Source organism: Oncorhynchus gorbuscha, linkage group LG19 (genome assembly GCF_021184085.1).
Source record: "Oncorhynchus gorbuscha isolate QuinsamMale2020 ecotype Even-year linkage group LG19, OgorEven_v1.0, whole genome shotgun sequence".
NCBI lineage: Eukaryota > Metazoa > Chordata > Actinopteri > Salmoniformes > Salmonidae > Oncorhynchus > Oncorhynchus gorbuscha.
This window is the reverse complement of record NC_060191.1, coordinates 38,278,668-38,290,315: the sequence shown is the minus strand read 5'-3', so window position 1 is coordinate 38,290,315 and position 11,648 is coordinate 38,278,668. Positions and strand designations below refer to the sequence as shown.

Below are 11,648 nucleotides of genomic sequence, written 5' to 3'. Positions count from 1 at the left end.
ATTATTCAAATTAAGGCATATTGTAGGCCAGTTACATAAGGATGGCATAAAAAGAGGTTGAAGGGAATTGCATCAGATGTTCATTCTAAACTGCAGTCACCGTATACTCATATGAGGGTACTATCATTTTCACCGAAGTTGTCTTGAACACAGAGAATATCAGGCCTTCAGAAATAGTGGATTGACTAATATAAAGAAGTGACTCATAAACCCTGTGGTTTAGAGTAGACCCTGTGGCTTTAGGGGACAGTGAAAGAAGATGGGATCTATACAGATTCAGGGTGCATTGTAATTGTATTTGTGTCATAATAGAAGGCACAGCAGATTAACTCACACTGTACTAATAGGCAGCCCCTCCCCCCTCCGCAAGGAGACCCTTTGTTGTTGATTACAGTGAAACAAAGGAGAGGCATCAGCAAGGCAAATTTAATTTTAATTTTATTTTTATGACACACTCAAGAACCTCCAGACGCTAACCAGCTAACTAGCTACAAGCTATTTAGTCATTGTTAGTTTAAAAAATAAAAATAAAAAAAATATTTAAAAAAGGGTTCAATTCTCGGGCCGACTCTTTTCTCTGTGTATATCAATGATGTTGCTCTTGCTGCGGGCGATTCCCTGATCCACCTCTACGCAGACGACACCATTCTATATACTTTCGGCCCGTCATTGGACACTGTGCTATCTAACCTCCAAACGAGCTTCAATGCCATACAGCACTCCTTCCGTGGCCTCCAACTGCTCTTAAATGCGAGTAAAACCAAATGCATGCTTTTCAACCGATCGCTGCCTGCACCCGCATGCCCGACTAGCATCACCACCCTGGATGGTTCCGACCTTGAATATGTGGACATCTATAAGTACCTAGGTGTCTGGCTAGACTGCAAACTCTCCTTCCAGACCCACATCAAACATCTCCAATCGAAAATCAAATCAAGAGTCAGCTTTCTATTCCGCAACAAAGCCTCCTTCACTCACGCTGCCAAGCTTACCCTAGTTAAACTGACTATCCTACCGATCCTCGACTTCGGCGATGTCATCTACAAAATGGCTTCCAACACTCTACTCAGCAAACTGGATGCAGTCTATCACAGTGCCATCCGTTTTGTCACTAAAGCACCTTATACCACCCACCACTGCGACTTGTATGCTCTAGTCGGCTGGCCCTCACTACATATTCGTCGCCAGACCCACTGGCTCCAGGTCATTTACAAGTCCATGCTAGGTAAAGCTCCGCCTTATCTCAGTTCACTGGTCACGATGGCAACACCCATCCGTAGCACGCGCTCCAGCAGGTGTATCTCACTGATCATCCCTAAAGCCAACACATCATTTGGCCGCCTTTCGTTCCAGTACTCTGCTGCCTGTGACTGGAACGAATTGCAAAAATCGCTGAAGTTGGAGACTTTTATCTCCCTCACCAACTTCAAACATCAGCTATCCGAGCAGCTAACCGATCGCTGCAGCTGTACATAGTCTATAGGAAAATAGCCCACCCATTTTCACCTACCTCATTCCCATACTTTTTTTTAATACTGTTTTTATTTATTTATTTTTCTGCTCTTTTGCACACCAATATCTCTACCTGTACATGACCTGATCATTTATCACTCCAGTGTTAATCTGCAAAACTGTATTATTCGCCTACCTCCTCATGCCTTTTGCACACATTGTATATAGACTGCCCATTTTTTTTCTACTGTGTTATTGACTTGTTAATTGTTTATTCCATGTGTAACTCTGTGTTGTCTGTTCACACTGCTATGCTTTTATCTTGGCCAGGTCGCAGTTGCAAATGAGAACTTGTTCTCAACTAGCCTACCTGGTTAAATAAAGGTGAAATAAATAAAAAATAAAAAAAAACTTTTTTTTTTTTTTAACTAGGCAAGTCAGTTAAGAACAAATTCTTATCGGGCCAATTGTGTGCCTCCCTATGGGACTCCCAATCACAGCCGGTTGTGATACAGCCTGGATTCAAACCAGGGTGTCTGTAGTGACGCCACTAGCACCGAGATGCAGTGTCTTAGACCGCTGTGCCACTCGGGAGCCCTTCACCCCAATGTAGTCACATATACAAGATACAGAGCCTCAGTGTGGAGCGAGATACAGCACAAGAGAGAGAGAGAGAGAGAGAGAGAGAGAGAGAGAGAGAGAGAGAGAGAGAGAGAGAGAAAGAGAGAGAGAGAGAGAGAGAGAGAGAGAGAGAGAGAGAGAGAGAGAGAGAGAGAGAGAGAGAGAGAGAGAGAGAGAGAGAGAGAGAGAGAGAGAGGGAGAGAGAGAGATTCACGCTTGCACATCAGAATCTGAGATGATGGCTTCACTCTCTCAGCTCATGTCTTAGAGGGGGCTCAGTCAGACGATTTTCGTTTGTGCTTCAGCAGGAACAGGGGGAGTGAGTGAGAGAGATTATATGCTTACCGTGTTCCCGCTCTCCAACCGAAGCTAACGTCAAATCTCTTTTTTTTAAAAGGGGAGGGGGAGATGGGGGAAGGGACGAGGCGTGCAAGATAACTCAGTGAGCACGTCTGAATGGATTACCCACTCTGCTAATTATGAACAAAAAACACTGTAATTATGCATCAGAGTGGTTTTACTCTCCGTCCTCTCTGTTTTAATTATGCATTGGAGTGGGAAGGGAAGTGGGCTCTCCAATTGGCCTTTCCGGGGTAGCAAAAAAGCACAGAGCCACTGAGGCAGAAAGGTGAGGCTTCATTTCATTTCGACAGGGTGCAGGGATGAGGTTCGTCATCAGAGCTCCACAGACCGAATGGCATGGCATCTCAGTAGTCAATAGAGAGGGTTACAGCCCTGACTGGATAATATTTCTACCTGATTTGAGACAGAAGGAAGAAACCTAGTCTTCTGTGGTCAACTTAATGAATTCCATTGAGATATGTGGTGGACAGATAGTATCAGGAACTGGACACTGCGTTGCCTCAGGTGACATGGCATACAATATATAGGGTGGGAGCAAGGTTGGTAGTCAATGGCAGAGTAGATGGGACACTCATTTCCCTTCCAGCGGATCCCTTCCATTTACGCAGAGCCCTCCCAGGAGGGCACAAAATGTCCGTCCCTGGTCTGGCCTATTAACCTAGCATGAAATGGTGCCCCTATTCTGTTGATGTTTATGCTAATTGGGCTCTCCAATGTAAGTCACAGCCTTATCTTTGTGACTGACTTTGTCTGGTGCCTTTGTTAGACTTAGCACATCTATAGGAGTTCTCTAAAGCATGGAATGTTATGTAAATGGCTGTGGAAGTATTATAATTTTGGGGCATGTGTATTGCCTCCTACTGCCCATAGCTTGCACTACACAAGACAGATAGTCTTTGATCATCTTTGATAAGTCAAATCATTATGTAAGTGGTCTGGCAAATTGAGCTGCTTTTCAATGCATACTTGATGCGATACTCATATAATATTCACATTCCTTGTATGGTGACGAATTGAAGAAAAATTATGATTAAGTCATCGGCATTGATTTGTAGAGCTCAAAACATGAGACAAATACTATCATTACTGAGCCATTACATATATATTACCTGTGTGAGACACAATTTACAGAATGTAAGCTATTCGTCAGGCATTACGATTGTTTTCAAGGTCCAGGTTTAACAAGTCACATCATTGCAATAACCCCAAGTGGCTATAATTTCCACAAATTAAACCCAATTGTAAACACAAAAAAGTATCTCAGTTACATGAACCCTCCCTCCTTATTGTAGAGTTTCGTACTCCCATTGGAAAAAGCTGCAGTTGTCAGCTCCGGTCTTCATCTCAGACAAGAGTAAATATTTTAGCATTACACTTAGCGGGAGCAGGGCAGGTAGAAGCCTTGGTTAGCATCCTAGCTGATTGAATCTTAGAAGAGTCAATGATTTTTTGAAAAACACGTCAATGCTGCTCTTTGTCAGGGAGGAATGCTGATGCTGACCAGTGATGTTTCTCAATTTGCCACACAAACAGACTATGACTGATAGATTGGTGCAGAGGCATATCGTCGGGAAGAAAGACTCCCTGTATTTTGATTATTCAGTTTAACAAGATTGACCCTGATGGTAGCATATTGCACAATGAGCACATTTTATTTCTGTATTTCATGTAGGTCGTCTTTATGAGAATTAGGTCATTTCTGGGTTAAAGCCCAAAACTCTAGAATTGTAAACTTTCAGTGCATGTAGACAGGGAAGTCTTGTTAAGGGAATGTTTGTCCAAATCCTTCACAGCCGGCAGAGGAGTAATATTTTTCTCAGAGGTTGAGCCTTGAAACTACAGTATTCGGTAGTAATAATGAATCCTTGTAGCACAGGCCTGACATTCTTTCTCCTGTCTGGCTGTGTTTCTGTAATGATGTCAGGTTTCACATGCAAGAATGTCATATGCCTTTCTTTCACAGTATGTAAAATGTTACATTGTAGGATACTGCAATTGGCAAGACAATGTAAACACATAAATGACTATGTTAACCATATAATCCCATTCATTAAACATTAAACTGCCACTGGGAGACGGATCACTTCATTCAAGTTGTTTTGTTTTATACATACTCTTCCATTTAGAGTTCATTGTTACATCTAGTTAATCCAGAGGTAACATCAAAGAGCCAGCTATGGTCTGGTTTCTAATCTCCCTCATTGATGTCCAATTGAGTTTCTTTACATTGACGTTGGATCACAGAGAGTAGGATGATTGATCTGTACACTAGTCCCTTTTGAGTCCTGTCAGTTACTGTCAGCATTTGCAAGTCTAACATGCCCGAGATGACACCTCTTTGATCTAAAACATGGATTTACATATAACCCATACAGATCATGTGCCATCTAAATATCATATGGCTACTTGTGTCGTAACTATTATCCAGGGTCGCAGTTATTGGTCATTATTGACCAGGTCACAGTTGTAAATGAGAACTTGTTCTCAACTGGCCTAACTAGTTAAATAAATAAAGGTGAAATAAAAATTTAGTTCTAACAACTTTCTTTGAACATGAAACCCCATTTGGTCAAAGGTATAAATGGCCATACATAATGTATTCCAAAAGGTACAGTATGATTAAAAATATATATTTCCCAAATATTATTGATACTAATATATAGTATGCCCTCGTGATTATGGGGATGCACTGCCTTCGATGGACAAAAGTAATCATATGTTAGGCTATTAGACAGATATGAACAGCGTACATAAAAAACTCAAGAAATATGAACCTATATTCGGTTATTTTACGTAGGGATTTACAAAGCATCTCTGATTGGCTCCGGTAATTGACTGGAATGGAGTAGGTTAAGCGCATTACTCTTGATCCGTTCAGTGCGTAAAAAGTGACATGTGCCGTCTCACACCACGGATCGAAAAGGTTTCAAACACGACAATTGTGACATTAACTATTTCACAAACGTTGTTCGTGAATTGGATTCGGGTGCTAGTATCAGTCGTTGATGGTTTCGTTGTCTCGTTGTGAAGTATTTTCGCTTTGTTCAATAAATTGTGCTCGTGCCCTACTTACGCCTCTAATGATCAAAGTAAACGCACATCTTTGGAGTCTTTAGGAAAAGGGCTCCACCAGCTGGTTACAAAGACAATAGCAGCATATATCAGACAAAGATCTTACATAACTGGGTTATTTATTTGATTTTTTAATTATGTTATTTCACCTTTATTTAACCAGTAAGGCCAGTTGAGAACAAGTTCTCATTTACAACTGCGACCTGGCCTAGATAAAGCAAAGCAGTGCGACAAAAACAACAACACAGAGTTACACATAAACAAATGGACAGTCAATAATGCAATAGAAAAATCTATGTAAAGTGTGTGCAAATGTAGAAGAGTAGGGAGGTAAGGCAATAAAAAGGCCATGGAGGCGAAATAATTACAATTTAGCATTAACACTGGAATGATAGATGTGCAGATGATGATGTGCAAGTAGAGATAGTGGGATGCAAAAGAGCAAGAGGATAAGTAACAATACGGGGATGAGGTAGTTGGGTGTTCTATTTACAGGCTGTGTACAGTTATTGGCTGGCTGTGTACAGTTATTCAGAGTTATGAATGACTATGCCTACACAAGGCTGCTGTGAATGCTCACAAAATAATTTTTGACGTTGAAAATGGACGTCTGTGTAGCCCACATATACGAAAGATCATAAGACTCACTCATGCAAATGTCTTGTGTAAAATCCTAATTTGAGCTAGTTTCATACAGCAGGAAAACAATCATGCAGCAACAGGAAATGTGAATTATTATGTGGACTATAATTGAATGGACATTGTTGTTGGAGTTGATCCAATTTTCGTAAGTGAAAATCAAGTATGACATTTCAAAGTGAAAATGACGAACTTCAAAAGCCTTTTAAACCTCAAATACACTACGAGTTAGACATGTTCTGCATTGCAGGAAGGTTCTCCTGCAACAGGGTGATACAATTAACATCCTATTATATCCCAGAGCGCGTAAAACCCATAAATCTATGCGTAAAACAAACAGTAAAGGCCTCTTTTTCTCCGGAGTCTCTGTAGTGCGTAGTGACACCTAAATGAATGAACTGTAAATAACGTAGCCTATGATTTAATTCGATAGCACATCTGTCATTATGTAAAATGTTACATTGTAGGATTCTGCATTTGGCAAGACAATGTAAACACATAAATGACTATGTTAACCATATAATCCCATTCATTAAACATTAAACTGCCACTGGGAGACGGATCACTTCATTCAAGTTTTTATTTATTTATACATACTCTTCCATTTAGAGTTCATTGTTACATCTAGTTAATCCAGAGGTAACATCAATGAGCCAGCTATGGTCTGGTTTCTTATCTCCCTCATTGATGTCCAATTGAGTTTCTTTACATTGACGTTGGATCACAGAGAGTAGTCTGACACCATTTTAACAGAAATGCTTGACATGTTTGTTCACGTATAATCCCAGAAGCACCATAAAGCACCATACGGTTAGTATCGTCCGTTTCGACCGTCCTATCTAATCAGTCAAAAAGCACTAATTACAACCAATCACTGCGTATATTACTTTGATTCGAGGACATCAAAGTCATTATCCTTTGAACCAAATATGTATATGTTATTTTATGATGAATCTGCGTGGACCGTTTGAAATGGACATCTTCAAAAAAGGTAAAGCCATTATGGGCCATTAGGCATTTTCTTTAGTACAAAAAGGGATGTAAATGGCATAATAATGAGGGGTTACATTTGACAATTTATCTTGTTTTTGAACTGTCAATGGATGAGTATATAATTTGGGGTTGATCATAAGACTGCACATTTGAAGGAGGACAGTGTCCCTGGTTGGAGAGGTGAGACAAAAAAGTAGCCCTGAGCACGTACCTAACTGTTTTAGAGGGACTTCTACCCCTGAGCATGGATACGAACAACATTTCAAACTTCAGCATTGAACGCATTTTAGGCACTGAAGTGGGACCTTCTTATACAACTGGAGCCGAATCTTCACAACATTTTGCATGTTTGTCTGGCACCTTCCACCATGGACACTCAAATCCACATAATGAAAACTGGAAATATGGTATATATGGAAATATGACAACCGCACACATGCTGCAGGTTCCGACCATATCACACACGTTTGATTCTAGTAGCAGTTACCTTAGTTATGGATCATTTCATTGTCATCATGCAGATATTAATCTGTGTCCTACTGCAACTCAACACAGAGTTTTCAACGATGAAAGAGGTGAGATAGTTTTACATTTGATTATGTCACTACATAGACTTATGTTGAGGCCACAAAGTATTGAACTGTAGTGCTACATTGTTACAAAGTATAGGCCTACCATTTTTCTTCTTCTCTTTGCTTGCTTTTGACTGCTTAATCATGTTTTTTTTTAAATATTTTTTAAAATCTCAGGGTCTCAGCCTCTGTGCACTTACTTGAACCAAGGTGGAAACCAAATAAATCGTGGCAGAATGCGCACAGTGTTCACGGACAGCCAGACCAAACAACTGGATCAGCTGTTCGAACAAACGAATTACCCCGGCGTGGAGGGACGGGCTGAACTAGCCAGGAAGATGGGCCTCACGGAGGAAAGTGTTAGGGTAAGAGAAGGATACGTTTGCTTTTAGAAAAGTGGTTGTGTAACTGTTTAAGTTACAAGTTATTTTCTGGACTTGACATAATTTGTTCCATTTCTCTAGGTATGGTTCAAAAACCGTCGTGCGCGCCGAAAGAGGCAGAAGAGCGGCATCAAGGCCGAATCCCCAGACCTGGCTACTTCGAAAAGAGACCGGCCAACAGTCTCCGACAAGCGCAGCTTCCAGGGAAACAGCTTCTCATGATTCCTCTGATGATAACAAGAACATATGATTTCTTTACACTAATTTATGTTCACTTGAGTTCATACGCCATTAGGCTCCCTCACAACGCGTAAATATCCCCATATAGCAATTAATCGGTGGGCATTTAATGTAAAAACTAAATTTAATTGTTTAGACCTGCAATAAATGCACATTTGGGCAATTACAGTAAGTGTCTGAGTGATTTATCTCTAAAGTTGTTTGAACAAAAGCAAGCAACAGCAAATGTAGAAAACAACATCAACTTTTATTAGATTCATAGTCAGAGTTGTAATTATAAGCATTTTCATGCTGAGATACACCATCGTAAAAAGAAACTTTCAGCAAATAAAGAGCATGCAATTAATATTATTCACGACACTATAATAAATCCAACAGTACACCCCCACCCCCAGTTAATTAACTATTTTTGGACACAGACACCAACACACTGGAAAACTGGAAAATAAAAGTACACTTAGTGAAATTATCAAAATATATTTTTAACAAACTGCAACGACATGTCTATGAAGAAAATTAACCATTGTTGAGATAGTTTTAGAATAACATGTTTTTTTAGTTAAAAAAAACATGACAGTACACCACTTAATAAGATTACATACATGTTCATAGTGTCCTCGAATGAACATAACATTTGAAGAGAGGACTGACTCATCAACGTAGATTCTTGTCAAGTTGTTAGTTGTAGATGATAACAAAGTAACACATTAGTGACATCTACTGGCATATTATGGTACACATTATGCTACCAGAGTGTAACATCGAGGCAATAACTACACCATTTTGGTCAATCTTGGCATCAAACGACTTTTCTTGAGCATAAAATCTGCCAGTCAACCAACTATTGAACTCAACCATGTAGTAAGTATGAACAATGTTGACATTTTTTTCTAATGACATTTTTCCAGCATAAGTAGTAAAGACAAGACATTCTGATGTGTTCGTACTCATTATCAAGCACTTCAGTATGGGGCGAGGATTTGTTTGTTATCTACTAGTAAAGAAACTCACAGTCCTTGACACAGTATAATTTGAGCCTTTCTTGGCTAACATAGGATTTTAACAAAGCGAGCTGTCCTGATAAAGTTTGCAACATTTTGTGTTGAGATAGTAATTAAATTAAATTTTAAAAATGAGAAAAGTTCCAAATGCCACAGGATCTTAAGTATCCCAATAAATGACTGAGGTTTAATGGACGAGTTTCTCTCAAACTGGATATACTCCTCTCCCTTATTCAGATCAAATCAAGCGGAAGCTGATTCCCTCATAGTATCCTTGTTGTTCAGCGGCTCTCTTACAGACCTAGTCATAACTTTACACTAGCAAAATAAAAAACAACCACGCATTGTTGCGTTCAGTTCCACATTGCTCAGTGCCACATTTTACAAGGGGCGATTTTGGAGAACGACATGGTGCAACAGTATTTAGACACTTCCTGATAATGAGTATTTTTGTCGTTGTTCCGCGGTGCTGTTAACACAGGATGTTCACAACGGTGTTCAGAGTGCAGGAGGAAGTTCAGGTGTTTTCTCTCCTCCTCATGGTGTTATTACATAGTGTTGAGTAGACAAAAGACACTATCCATATCCACATTGCAAAGTACACAGTTAAATATTGCTGTTTTTATGCACATACTCATAGATTTTGACATTAAGCGCACACAAGTTTAGACGGTCATATTTTTTTTCCCTAATGCTCACACCCACAGACTTACCAAAGCCTAACTTTGAGAGAGAAGGAGAGAGAAGCATGAGAGGATAGCCAACAGAGGGTGTAAACTGTGGCAGCACTGTTCTAGCAGATGTTCCGTCTGTGCAGATTTAGCCTGAGATTAACACTTTTGGTGCCACAAGGAACCTACAGATGGGGAGGAGGGTACTAGTTTATTAAGAAGCATATCTTGAACAAGTATATTTTGGTACCCCTGTAGATGTCCTATTTCTATAAACAAAACTTAAAAATGTGGGCAAATAAAGCTTTTTTTAACATTACGTTTAAGTTAAAAGTTAAGCAAAAGTTATTGCTACTTCATGCTACACAATAAAGAAAACAGCTTTAACAATATTAACCTAAGTGGTTTACCCTTATATTACATTTTGGGGTGAGCAGCTATTTTGGTTAACGTAACTTGGATCTGAGACCAACTGGTTCAAAAGTGCAATAAACACCTAAAACCAAGTTATGAAAGTCTTATTTGACCAGGTTATGGACAAATAGAGGTGTCTATAATACCACGATTTATACCATTGCTCGAAAATTGTCTTTCAAGGGTAGAGGAGTTATCTGTGCAGATAAAGATGTCCTTCAGAAATGAAGTTGGGACATTATGATTGACATACGTACGTGCTAGCATTACATTTCCTAAAACTGGTAACTAGTATTTAACAGGGATCTCTCAAAGAATTTAGTTCCGGAGACCAGGAACTTCATTTTCGGACCAAGTGTGAGCATATTACAATTACACAAGCCCATTAACAAGCATATCAATACTATATACAAATTTCCAATTGTACATTTGGGAAAATTCTCAGAGTGCAAGTGGAGAAATAGTGGATGTAGGAATCCTGAATAATATTAAACCCTGTTTTCTTTAGGACATATGACATTAGAAGAACATGACCATATATTCATGTCACATCTTTTCACAATAAAAAGGCATGTTTATGGGAAAATAAATTAGTAACACATTTTGGATCAATCCCTTTAGTACGACAGACAGACAATGTGTTGGTCTCCTCTGAAATACTGTAAATGAGGATGAAGCAGCAGCAAATCAAAGTATATCAGTATGTACTTAGTCATTTGAAAGGTTCCCTAGTAGAAGCTCCATGGCATGAGAAGTTGGCTGACTGGTCTAAGGGTTTTGGCAACTTCTGACAGGGTAACAACAAGCAATCGACACCAAAATAGAGAAACTTACAAAAACTAAATGAATATATCTATTAGATAGTTGCTTTTGTAGAGTTTGTGTCCCAGATTTCGAGTTACAATTATTTTGTCTCATTATTAGTGTTACAAACGGAATGCAGGATGTTAGTTAACATACAAGGCACTAGGTTTTGCTATAGGACTGACTGCAATCAAGGGGAATGGAGAGTGGAGGGGAGGGGGGGCAGTGATTCACTACTGTAATTCTGACAGCAACAGCGAGAGAAAAGCACAAATGAAAGATGGACACTAAGAGGAGAGCAGTAGATCTTTTGAGGAGGAGGAAGAGGAGGTGGAAGGAGAGTGTGGTTAGGACTGCATCTCGGCTCGCAGCATCCAGGGGAACCAGCAGCAGAACAGCAACCTGAGGAAGAGGATGAGCAGG

The 11,648-nt window shown here is 39.7% G+C and overlaps 2 protein-coding genes across 5 annotated transcripts in view; one reads left to right on the top strand and one right to left on the bottom strand.

Moving 5' to 3' along the window:
* Positions 1-6,887: 6,887 nt before the first annotated feature.
* On the top strand, positions 6,888-8,503 carry LOC124005014 (homeobox protein goosecoid-like). Of its 2 annotated transcripts, XM_046313844.1 has the most exons (4): positions 6,888-7,138; positions 7,662-7,715; positions 7,890-8,077; positions 8,177-8,503. In XM_046313844.1, exons 1-4 carry the CDS (start codon positions 7,093-7,095, stop codon positions 8,315-8,317), a joined length of 429 nt encoding a protein of 142 aa, XP_046169800.1. In that variant the 5' UTR covers positions 6,888-7,092; the 3' UTR covers positions 8,318-8,503. The 2 variants fall into 2 exon arrangements, with proteins under 2 accessions (XP_046169800.1, XP_046169798.1); XM_046313842.1 differs by lacking the exon at positions 6,888-7,138 and having other exon boundaries at positions 7,189-7,715.
* A 60-nt stretch (positions 8,504-8,563) lies between these two features.
* Positions 8,564-11,648, bottom strand: part of LOC124005011 (CAP-Gly domain-containing linker protein 3-like) — a 28,338-nt gene continuing 25,253 nt past the window's right edge. For all 3 annotated transcript variants that reach the window (XM_046313838.1, XM_046313837.1, XM_046313839.1), the window contains one exon: positions 8,564-11,627. In XM_046313838.1, coding sequence (XP_046169794.1) covers positions 11,573-11,627 — 55 coding nt within the window. In that variant the 3' untranslated portion in view covers positions 8,564-11,572. The remainder of the gene's footprint in view (positions 11,628-11,648) is intronic.

Excerpts from the sequence above, each read along its gene's own strand:
- LOC124005014 (XM_046313842.1), top strand. The coding sequence starts at position 7,385 with ATGGATACGAACAACATTTCAAACTTCAGCATTGAACGCATTTTAGGC. Across the intron at positions 7,716-7,889 it reads AGTTTTCAACGATGAAAGAG|GGTCTCAGCCTCTGTGCACT; the intron begins GTGAGATAGTTT and ends TTAAAATCTCAG. Across the intron at positions 8,078-8,176 it reads TCACGGAGGAAAGTGTTAGG|GTATGGTTCAAAAACCGTCG; the intron begins GTAAGAGAAGGA and ends CCATTTCTCTAG.